The 11,872-nt window shown below is 47.1% G+C and overlaps 1 protein-coding gene across 1 annotated transcript; it reads right to left on the bottom strand.

Moving 5' to 3' along the window:
- Positions 1–616: 616 nt before the first annotated feature.
- RHOV (ras homolog family member V) lies at positions 617–10,719 on the bottom strand. The gene is made up of 3 exons (XM_084629927.1): positions 10,221–10,719; positions 3,882–3,940; positions 617–3,561 (listed from the first exon to the last, which is right to left on the bottom strand). Exons 1-3 carry the CDS (start codon positions 10,414–10,416, stop codon positions 3,121–3,123), a joined length of 696 nt encoding a protein of 231 aa, XP_084486053.1. The 5' UTR covers positions 10,417–10,719; the 3' UTR covers positions 617–3,120.
- Between the last annotated feature and the right edge of the window lie 1,153 nt (positions 10,720–11,872).

The raw sequence follows: 11,872 nt of genomic DNA, 5'->3' as shown, positions 1-11,872 counted from the left end.
ACTCAGCCCTGCGGTTAGGTCACCTTATGTGTTATACCCTGAAAGGGGAAATCAAAGTCTTTCCTTCCACTGTTCTAAGCAGTGTTCCCATTCACTGCCTCAGGTGCCACTCCAGTGGCTGGTAGGGGAACCCAGGCCTACCCTCTACTCCAGGGACCCTCAACCCAGCAGTTCTGGGCTTCACTTTTTCAGCCCTTACTACTCCTTTCCTGGGATGCTTCCTACCACTCTTAGTTTCCCTAGGAATACTAACACCAAACCTGCCTCTCTTTTCCCAGGGAGTGATTGTCCTTCCCACTAGCAGCCCCTGTCTAGGGCCAGCTTCCTCGCTTTATAGGCCCCATCTATTCCTGCCCAGCTGAACCTGCTTGCAATCAATTCCCTGCTTCCTGGCTCTTCTTCCTCCAGGTGCAGCCTATGGAGTTAATAGGCCTATGTGGCCACCTTCACCCCCTTTCTATGTGGGATGGACACCCCCTCACAAGGGGACATAGCTCTGTTCTGAGGGCGGCTATCCAGTAGAACATTCCCATTACCCGCAGAAGGCCTCAGGCTTCTTGCCACCAGTGAAATTATGAACACAAACTTCAGTCACTCTCAAATAAGACCATTTTATTTGAACAAACATTAGACATGGTGAACAGTGGACAAAAGCAGCTCTGAGTGCAGCTTCTTTCCTGGGACAAAGCAACCCCATTGTCCATACAGAGCTATTGAAGGGCAATACCAGCTCTCTCCACAGCACTCACTCTGCACTGGGGAACCAGGGAAGTCCAGCACTCCCAATGAGCTCCTGTAGGTGCTTTCACCCCTCCTCAGGCTCAAGGGGTGTTCTCCTTATTGGCCCCGTCTCCAGGTTTGTTCTTACATTATGGAAATGCACAAAGACCCAACCTGGAAGCTGAACTAGTTACACAGAAGCGCTGTCCTACACAGCTAGGAAAGAAATGCAGTAATATATCTATGGCTGAAAGTGATATTCAACTGACAGTACCCTGCCCATGGTTGTATAATGGCAAAATAACCCAGGACACCTCTCTTCAGTTCTAATTACTGATCTGCGTTCTCCATAGTTTGGCCCTGCATGACTGGATCCAGCTGAACTCAGTAACATTTCAGAAGGGCCACACCCAGTTTGCACAAAAGCGAACAATTGCAGCTATGGTCAGCTTTAATACAGGGATACAGCCAGTGGAGACTACAAGTCTCTACATGCAATGCTCCATCTTACCTGGCTGCACTGCATACTTGGGGCTCTACTCTTAGTGGACTGCACCTCTGTGTTAAAGATGAAGGTGACTGTCATCTGAGTGGCATTTAAAGTACGGGTCACATTCTGGCCACTTATGTGGAATGCTGTGGTTTTTATAGTCAGCCTAGACAAGGGGTGTGTGTATAAACAACCCCCAAATGTATCCCCTGGCCTGACATTATTTCAGAGAGAGTGTCCAAAGGCATGGTTGACTGTCAGGTGCAGAGCACCCCCTGACTCTCCAAAGCATTGCATGACAGGCCTATGATGTTCTCTACCTTGTAAACTAGATTGAAATGTCTCTGTGGAAATTTTTTTAGAAATGGAGATAAGCTCAGTAATAGGAAGGGTAGGTAATCGCATTGGGAAACTGACCCTGCTCTCAGGATCATAGGGAACAGACTCACAGACAAAGTGGGCTCCTTCGCTGCAAGGGCATGGAATAGACAGAGTGGGTGTCTTCCTATGGCAGGATCTTTAAGGGTTTCTTTTGTTTCTGACCTCAGTGGATCAAGCTGTAACTCCTGAGAACAGAGAGGAGAGCCCTGGGCCCTCAATTCTCAGCCTGCAGCCTCAAGGTTTGAACAATACAAGGGGAACTCGATTCTCTCCTGTTCTGCCGTACAGCACCTAAACTGATGGTTTTATTTGAACAAGAGGAACTGTCCATCCCGTCCCCCCACTACTTTCTCCTGAATTTTGAAACTGAGGGACAAAAATATTTTAAAAAGCAAGCTCACTAGAGTTTTCATCGTGAGCCAAATCCTACAAGTATGATAGTGGAATAACTTTTCTTCCTTCCCTTTCCCCTTCCCCTCTTTCCTCCCTTCCCTTCTCTTTACCCTTTCCTTCCTTCCTCACCTTCCCCCCTCTCCTTCCTTCTCGGCTTCACTCCACATCTCTCTCTTCCTTCTATCACATGCTTTTCCTTCTCTCCCTCAACACCACTGCACTTCCCTGTTGCATTATCAACCCCTCACGGTCACAGCGTTACCTTTTTGCCTGATGTCCAGAGGTGCTAAGGCCCAGCAGTCCCACGCCTCAGCACCTCTCAACATCAGGCACAAAGGTGTCTCAAAGTGGGTACCCAAAAGGAGTGATCACTTCTGAGCAGCACAGTCACCCTCTGTACCATGGAGCCCTCTTTAGGCGATGTTTTGCTTCAAGGATGACTGCAGCTTGCAGTGTGCTTTCCCTCAGACAGCCACTGGTCTCTTCCCAGGATATGCCTCATAGGTAAGCCCTTTCCCACATGGTAAGGTATCTTTACAAACCCATGAGCACTGCTCTATCACATCTTGATGACACTCTTCCCCCACCCGCTTTTAGTGATCAGAACTAGAGGGGAAGCATTTAAGTCCTACTTTTTAAAACTGAGCAGCCCCTATCAGACCACACAGTAGTCTCCATTAATTACCCCCTCCCTCTTCCCAACCAAGACTTTAGAACGGCCAGAATAGAGCCAGCTCTCCAGAATCCATCAAAAGGTTTACACCAGAGTTAGATTATGCTGGGACAGGATTTTGGAAGTTTTAGTTGGGTTTCAGAAATGAAACTGGTCATACTGGGCATAGTGAACCTGCTTTTTCTTTAGGACCAAGTCTGAGTATATTAAAGGCTCCCATTGATCTGGGACACCACAGGCATGTCCACCAGATGCTTAAAGCTAGAAGGACCATTTGGTAACCTGGTGCAATGGAAGTCCATTTCATGTCTCCCAGGCCTGTGACCACAACCCAGCAAGTGCCAGGACTCCAAGCCTCAACAGCTCACAGCACTCTCCTCGCAGGAGCCATAGGTGCAGTCACATGGCTCTCCAAGAAGGCGTGGGATCAGCACTGGCATGAGGTGTTTTTGCCAAACCAGCTTCAGACAAAGCAGAAGAACTTCTTCCAACGACACTTGGAGAGGGTTTTGATCCCTTTGGCTGTCATCTTCTTTTCCTGCTGGGCTTTGTGCTCCACTGCACTGACAATGGCTGTGTCAAATACTTCTTTCAGGTTCTTTTGGGTCAGTGCTGAGCACTCCACGTAGGTCTGTGCCCGGATTTTCTCTGCCAGGCCTTCAGCCTGAAGCTTGGGCACAGGCCTCCCACGGTAGCGGTCCAGGTTGATGAGGACATTGACATCATCCCGCAGGTCAGCCTGTGTCCCCACGAGGAGCACTGGCGCCTGGGGGTTGTGAGTCCGTATCTCAGGGATCCATTTCTCAGAAATGTTTTGGAAGGAGCTGGGGTTCACCACACTGAAGCAGACAAGGAAGACATCAGTGTCAGGGTAACAAAGTGATCGGAGGCAATCAAAGTCCTCCTGCAGGAGAAAAATGAGAGAGAAGATCATTGGACTGAACTCCAACAGTGTGATACTGGTGTGACTCCTTCACACGATGAATATGCTAGCAGCATCTCAGAGACAGGGCACAATGTCCCCTTCATGCCACTTCCACGTCATTCTGGAAGGCTGAGTTTCAGGGACAAGAGTCCTTGTCACATTCTGTTTAATTAGTGTCTTTACTGACTGTGTCCCTCTTTCCCAGCTGTACACTGTCCTCCCCACAAACCCTGCTAATAGCACCTGTCCCACAGACTAGTCAGAACCAAAACTGCTGATTCCCTTTTGACTGGTCTCACCTGTCCAGCTGTGTCCCAGAGCTGGATCCGAACCGGGGCTCCATCCACCAGAACCTGCACTGCAACACAGAGAGACAGAGAGGATGAGTACAGACTTGCTGCCTTTGAGACAGACAGACAGACACACACACGCACGTTCCTCTCTCCAGCTCTGTTTTGTGTCCCTGGGGAGCTCTTGGAATGAATGCCCTGACTCAGTGGTAAAGTGACTCTCAGTTTTATTGCATGTGTCCACCCTGTCTGGCTATCTACCCAGTCCTCACTAAAACACCCAAACCCTGTCCTAGCAAGCACTTTGGGAAACCTGCACCAGCTTTTCTGGGGACAGTCTCTTTGGTTGCTTTGACACCTTGAGGGAGTCCTTCCAGGGCATTACTACACAAAGACCTTCGGTAGGACTGGCCTTTTAGTCAAACAGTGTCCTAGCAATAATTTGACAGTCTTCTCCCACATCCCCAAAAGATCAGTTAGGGATACATGGAATCTTGCACTTTAGGGACTGATTCCTAGTTTTTTGCACTCTGTGACTACTTGGGTATGTCTATAGTGCAATTAGATACCCATGGATGGCCAGTGCCAGCTGACTCAGAGCTTGGGCTGGAGGCCTGTTTAATTGTGGTGCAGACTTTCAGGCTTGGGCTTCAGTCCGAGCTCTCAGACTCTCCCACCCCACAGAGTCCTAGAGTCTGGGCTCCAGCCCGAGCCCGAACAGCTACACTGCAATTAAACAGCTCTGCAGCCTGAGTCCCATGAGCCTGAGTTGGCTAGTATAGACATATCCTTAGATCACCCTCCCTGGGGCTGGCCAGGACCCCACCTTCTCATCCAGGGCAAAGATTTGGCATTTCAAGAAAAACCTTCTCAGAGATGCTCACTTTTAGTATTGCCCCAGCTGTAGAAAGCCAAGAACATAAAACACTGTTTTAAAGCAAAGGTGCTTACAGGAAAAGGAATGTGATGTAGTTCTTCTGGAAGGCCCTTTCATGGCCTATCTGCACTCTGAGGCCTTGCCGCCACTAGAAAACTCCAGCGGCCTCAGATGTTTTTACCACTGTGTTGCCTACACTACACTACAGTTGTCACCATTTCTACCACCAGTGGCGTATTATGTATGCAATTTTTGCACCCACATTATTCCAAAAATGCAGGAAGATTTAACATGATGTCATCAACCTTAGCCGTCTCAGAGTCAGGCCCTGTTTCCCGCCCATGGAAATTCAAAGCAAAGTTGTTAGACCTCTGAGCATTTCAGACTCCACAGAGAATGGCTGGAGGAAAGGGTAGGGGCTGGGAATTGCATTAAAATCTTGACAGCATGTCAAAATAGCACTTGTCTGCTGAAGGAAGGGAGACATCCTGTGCTAAGGTGACAATGGTGAGCACTTGACACCACCTAGCAGTATTTCTGATGTGTCATTGGCTCTGGTGGGATGGGGAGGGGAGCGGGTTTTGTTATTTTAAAGAAGCAAACTGAATCTTGTATTATTCTTCAAGTTCTTAGCTGGTGAGTGAAGTGGCAGAAACAATTGGCCTCATTGTCAGTGGGGTCATAAAAGCCCTTGGGGAGAAGAATGATTCTGCTTACTGACAGAAAACTGTGAAAGAGAAAGAGAGAGAGAGAAGATGAACTGAAATTAAGACACCCACACACAAAGAACGAGGGAGGGAGGCACACAAGGGTGCACTGCCTCTCCTGCCAGCATATGTGAAAGCCATTGCTTCCTTGTGGCTGGAAAACAGTTGAGTGGTATTACCATATCTTAGTCCCAGAGGAGGAAGAGTAACCTGTTCCAGATCTAAAGAACTGCTGGGAATCTGAGCCCCGGTCTATGCTTAAAAGGTAGATCAACCTAGCTACGTAGGTGCCAACTCCATGGGTGCTCCGGGACTGGATCCAAATTAGATCCAGTTTGGATCCAGATCCAGTTCCAAACCCATACTTGCCCAAAGCCTGGTGGAATTTGGGTTTCCCTTTCAGACCCATTAAAAAGATGGGCCTAAACTGTTCAGTTTGGATCCAGAAAGGAACTTCCTTAAAGTTCAGGGGTGTTCTGAGGATGGATTCTGGTTCAAGCCAAATCTGTATTCATAAATGGGAAGGGTGGGAATTCCTCCATTTTCCTATATCCTATAGCTGGCGGGCTCTTCCAGGTAGGCAGAACAGGTGACTACTGAAGTTAGCAGCAATATGGTGAAGGCCTGGTTTTCAAAGGTGATGAGCACCTGCCGTTCCCTTTGAGTTCAATAAGAGCTGTGGATGCTCAGGCCACCAGTGACTGTTCAGCGTGGGACTGACTGTGGGCTGAGAACAGCCATGTCCATACTGCAGAGAGCAGCAAGATCCCTTGAGCTAGTGCTGCCTCCTCCTTTCTGGATCATTCCTTAGCGATGGGCCCCTTCAGAAGATGCTGATACAGAAAAACTATAACACATAATTGTTGTGAATGATGGCAACCCCCTGTCCCTCTCCCCAACGCTGAACATGGTAGCGTTGAGGGAGCAGAATGAGAACGGACAATTACCCGGGTGGCATTTCTTCAGAGACCCAAGAGAATGATGGCACCTCAGACCATTTTCTAAAATTCCCCTGCACCCTGGAACAGCAGAATGTTGGTTGGTTCTTTCCAGTAGTTCTCTGGGGGAAGCCAGTAGGGCCCAGTGCAGACCAGCAGGTCTCCCATACCTCTTCACAACTGTGACTGAACTAGAGGGGCATCTGAACAAAAAAGCAACAACTCAGGGCTGAGCAGCCCTCAGCCTTGGAGGTATGTGAAACCCAGATCCGGATCCCAGCTGAGCCTTTAGTTTTGAGCTGACCTGCAAAGGAATCGCAATTGGCCTGGTGCCCTTTTGTGTTTCTTTACAATGGATAAAGGAGACCTGAAATGTTTTTTAAAGGTTTTGTTTCTGCTTGTTTTCTACGTTAGAAGTTAATAGTTTTTGAAGCTCAGCCATTGAGAGGGGAATGGATTTTTAGTCAGACTCTTTAAACTCTTCATTTTTTCATTATTCACTGCCAATGCTAACGAGCATTTTGGAGAGAGGACGTCATACTAAAGAAGCGAACATCCCTTCCACCATCAGTTAAGGGTCTGGAGAACTAACAGTACACATTTCTGGTATTTCTAAAGGCAAAAAGAAGCAGAATTGTTCTTTTTTTTTTTTTAAATCCCTTTCAGCCCATATTTAGTCATTATAAAGTAGCAAAAAAGGCACAAGCCCAATTTTAAAAAAGAAATCTTTTGCAGGTTACCATTAAACATGTCTGAGCCCTGTCTCCACTAAGGCTTGCACCACTGATGAAAAAGCAAGCAATATAGACAAAGGGGTAAGATTTTCTGAAGTGCCTAAGGGTATGTCTACATGAGGGAGACTGTACTGGCATAGCCCCATAGTATAGACACAGCCTACAGTGGAAGAGGGTTTTACACTGGTGTAGCAACACCACCTCCCCAAACAATGGCAGCTTTATCCAAGGAAGCATTCTTCCGTCTACAGTGGGGGTTGGGTTGGCATAGCTACATCAGTCCGAGGTGTGGATTTTTGCACACTCTCACCAATGTAGCTATGTTGACCTACCTTTGAATGTACACCAGGCCAAAGTGACTTAGGAGCCCCAATATCAAAAGCGAACTAGTTACTCAGGAGCCTAAGCCTTATTCAGAGTCACTGGGAGTTAGGCTCCTTAATGCCACTGTCCCTTTTGAAAATGGGATTTAGGCACTTTTGAAAATGTTACCCAAGACCTATTAGAAAAGGAAGGAAACTTTCTTAACCCCATAACACAGACACAGGCTGGGCTTGTAGCTGGAGAGCTGAATGTGTGAAGCTACAGCATTAGTTAAAGGTTTCAGAGTAGCAGCTGTGTTAGTCTGTATTCACAAAAAGAAAAGGAGTACTAGTGGCACCTTAGAGACTAACCAATTTATTTGAGCATGAGCTTTCATGAGCTACAGCTCACTTCATCGAATGCATCCGATGAAGCGAGCTGTAGCTCACGAAAGCTTATGCTCAAATAAATTGGTTAGTCTCTAAGGTGCCACAAGTACTCCTTTTCTTTTACCATTAGTTAAAGTGACTGCTCAAAGTCCAGGAGAAGGCAAGAGTTAGTGGGGTGTTAACGTATCACCAGAATGTTATTTACTCTCCTGTCCCTTCAGGAGCCATGAAGGGATCAGCAGAGCTATCTCCAGACAGCAAACACCCATATCTTTTAATATGCAAAGCAAACTTTTAGCAGACAGTGTTTACTTATGTGCTCTTTAATTATGCCGTTTTTTCATTGGGGGTAAACCCCAGGTTCCAGTCTCCCTTTCCCCAGAGCAAGGGCAAGAAATCAGAGGAGACTGATTTCCACACAGCTGTCTTTTGCCCTGTATCTCTGCCCTAACCAGCTACACAACCAGAGCAATAAAATTCCAAAGCTTTACACACAGATGTCTCCCTCTCCCTATCTCTGTCATCACAACAGGAACAGAACCGGGCCATGAATTTCCAAGCGTTTTCACACAGCTGTCTTTCCCCCAGTATTTTAATCTTAAATAGGTACATAACCAGAGCAGTAAACCCCTTAGGAACCCATACGGTCACCTGTCTCCCTGCATCCCAATCCTAACCAGTGACATAAGAACACCAGTGAAAGTATATCTACACCAGTGGTGTTCACAGTGGGGATACACAGAGGTCTTCCAGGGCGGTACATTAGCTCATCTAGATATTTGCCTAGTTTTACAACAAGCTACATAAAAAGCACTAGCGAAGTCAGTACAAACTAAAATTTCACATAGATGATTTGTTTATACTACTCTATATACTATACACTGAAATGTAAGTACAATATTTATATTCCAGTTGATTTATAATTATATGGTAGAAAGTGAGCAATTTTTCACTAATAGTATGCTGTGACACTTTTGTATTTTTATGTCTGATTTTGTAAGCAAGTAGTTTTTAAGTCAGGTGAAACTTGGGGTATGCCAGACAAATGAGACTCCTGAAAGGGGTACTGTAGTCTAGAAAGGTTGAGAGCCACTGATCTACACAGCAAGTCTCAGAGATCAAGTGTACAGACTCAGGTTTGCAGGTTTCATGCTACCATGCTAAAAACAGCTGTGTAGACATTCGTCCTAGAAAGATTCTGAATCCCACCCCCACTCTGTAGGCTTCAGAGCCCTGTTGCGACATCTACCCGGCTGGGGCAGCTGATTTTAACACACTGAGACTCTCTGCTGTGGGCTGTGTAGTCATACCCTGCGAGCGCCACACAGCTGTCCCTTTCCCTGGATCTCTATCCTGACCAGGGTTACAATCTTTGGGGCAGAGTCTTGTCTAATTATATGTCCATGAAGCCCTCAGATACTACAGTGATGAGAGTCAGTATAAAACCTTACGATAGAAAGATCAAGGATGAAATCCTGACCCTACTGAAGTCAATGGGAGTTTTGCCACTGACTTCAGAGAGGTCAGGATTTCACCCAGAGTTGAGCACAGTTATGGGTAATATGTAATACATTCATCAAAAATAACCCCCCTGAGAGTTCCATACAGCTGTACCTCCCACCCCTTTTTCATAAGGAGAGATGCAGGCAAGGCAATGAACCCCTAGATAAGTCTCTTGGCCATGTTTCAGGCCTGAAGGAACAGACTCAAGCAGAATAAACTTCCTTTCTACAGTTTTGCACAGGCTCAAGCCAAGAATGAGAGTTGCCTCCCTCATTGCGTGTGAGAGGCAAAACTGGTTTCCCTTTACAGCCTCCTGTGCAAAGCTTATGCTCAAGCCTTGTCTACACCAGGGAAGCTTTAAAAAAAATGTCTGTTTGGGTTCAGCTCCTGCAATGGTTAACTGTGGGAACTGATGGCTGCTGCTGAGGTTTTAAGCACTATGTTCATAGAATCATAGACTATCAGGGTTGGAAGGGACCTCAGAAGGTCATCTAGTCTAACCCCCTGCTCAAAGCAGGACCAATCCCCAGTTTTTGCCCTAGATCCCTAAATGGCCCCCTCAAGGATTGAACTCACAACCCTGGGTTTAGCAGGCCAATGCTCAAACCACTGAGCTATCCCTCCCCCCTTTGACTTTATTGGTTTCCAACAGGGATAGATGACGTGGTGCTTAAAATGTTGATGGTAGCTGGTAGCCCCTCTATACTAGGACTCTCACCGTTGCTACCACTGGAGTGGTAGAACTGCACCCTTTGGAAAGATGTGTCTGAAAAACCCTAGTGTTGACAAGGCCATTGTAACAGTGAAAAAAAGGAAGAAAGTCAACCCCAGAAGGCAATAGCATGCTGGTGTCAGGCAGGATTCCCCAACAGGCACTTAAATTCCATTCCCCCTTACCTGAGAATGTGTCCAGGGCAGTGGGTTGGTACTCATCAGGGTATCCATTTGTTGTGTAGCTAATGATCAGGCTGGTCTTGCCCACAGCCCCGTCACCTACTAGGACACATTTGATGCCCAGCTGTGGGCCACTGCCCCTTGGGGTGCTGTTTCTTCGCAGGGCAGGTGAATAATCCAGCAGCTCCTGGGGGGGCATGTCTTGAACAGGAAAAAGGGGAGCAGCTCTGCTCCCCCTTCTAAAAATGTTTGGTGAATGTGAGGGGCAAGCTGCAAAACTCTGTTTAAAACAAAAGCAAAACCAGCAAAAACCTAAAAAAGCCCCCGGCAGCCTCAGGAAACTGTCAGAGGGTAAAGCAAGGCAGGAAATGAGAGTGGCTCGGCCACTATAGCCTAGGTGGAAGCTTCTTTGCCTCTGGAACTACATCCTTTGGAGTGTCTTGGAGCTGGCAAGGCAGCGGCTGCAGTGAGCTCTGTGCACTGGCCTGTGGGTCCCACCTTCTCTCCCTCTCACTAAGCTACTATTGCTTAACTTAGTTCTACACCTGTAGTGGTTTAAAAAAAGCCTGATTTGCATAGTCCAACCTCCTGTCCTGTCCTTGTAACCTGACTCTGCTTCATGGGCGTCTGAATCCACCAGCCTCTCTGCTTGCTCTCTACATTTTCTTCTCTTTCACTTACAGTTTCAGTGACTTTAGTGTTGGTGAAAGGTGGTGGCCCGACAGCCCTGCAGGGTGAAGTCCTCTACGCTCAGAACAGGTACAGCAAAAGCAGTGGCAATGCAAGTTTTTCACATTGCCTTCCCCAGGTGCCTTTACCCTGTTCTGAAGGAGAATGAGAGGGGATTTCAGCCTATAGCCCCAGAATCTTTCCTTCTGCTCAAACAAGGATGCCTATTAGTACAAAATGCAGTGGGGCTTTGTGATGTGGACACCTGTTCATTGGGAAATAAATGGAGTCCAACAAATGCATATTAAGGCTTGTCTACACGTACAGCGCTGCAGAGGTGCAGCTGCACCACTGTAGCACTTTAGTGAAGACGCTCCTATGCCAACGAGAGAGCTTCTCCCGTTGGTGTAGTTAATCCACCTCCATGAGAGGTGGTAACTACGTCAACGGGAGAAACTCTCCCATTGACATTGTGCTGTCTACAAGGGAGGTTAGGTCGGTATAAGTGCGTCATCCCCCTGAGTGACGTAGTTCTATCGACATAAGTTTATAGTATAGACCTGGCCTGACAAAGGCCGCTGAAAAGCCATCAAATGGCACAGACTTTCAGTCACTACCAATCTGAGCTGGATTCCAGCCAGCATCCTCCAGGTGAAAGGCTCTGTTATGCATTATCAATTCCCTAATCATCATTATTATTATTGGTGCTTATTATTAATTATGTGCATTACTGTAGCTCCGAGGAGTCCCAGTCGTGGACCAGGATCCCATTGAGCTAGGTGCTGCACAAACAGAACAAAAAGAAGGTCCCTGCTCATCCCTCAAAACTATTTTTTCTTCAGAAGAAACAGTGATAATGCACTTCGAAGCCCAATGCCAGTGGGCAGTGGCCCCAGCAAGGAGAGTCTGTGATTGTTGAAAAAGATTCCAGATGTACAGGAGCTGCAACCTTGGACAATATTGCATGGCAACAGAAAACAAATGAA

This window comes from Lepidochelys olivacea, assembly GCF_965140295.1.
Source record: "Lepidochelys olivacea isolate rLepOli2 genome assembly, chromosome: 6".
NCBI lineage: Eukaryota > Metazoa > Chordata > Testudines > Cheloniidae > Lepidochelys > Lepidochelys olivacea.
The sequence above is the reverse complement of the archived record's forward strand: the minus strand, read 5'-3'. Positions and strand labels throughout refer to the sequence as shown.

Excerpts from the sequence above, each read along its gene's own strand:
- RHOV (XM_084629927.1), bottom strand. The coding sequence starts at position 10,416 with ATGCCCCCCCAGGAGCTGCTGGATTATTCACCTGCCCTGCGAAGAAAC. Across the intron at positions 3,941-10,220 it reads TGCCCTGGACACATTCTCAG|TGCAGGTTCTGGTGGATGGA; the intron begins GTAAGGGGGAAT and ends TCTGTGTTGCAG. Across the intron at positions 3,562-3,881 it reads TCTGGGACACAGCTGGACAG|GAGGACTTTGATTGCCTCCG; the intron begins GTGAGACCAGTC and ends TTTCTCCTGCAG.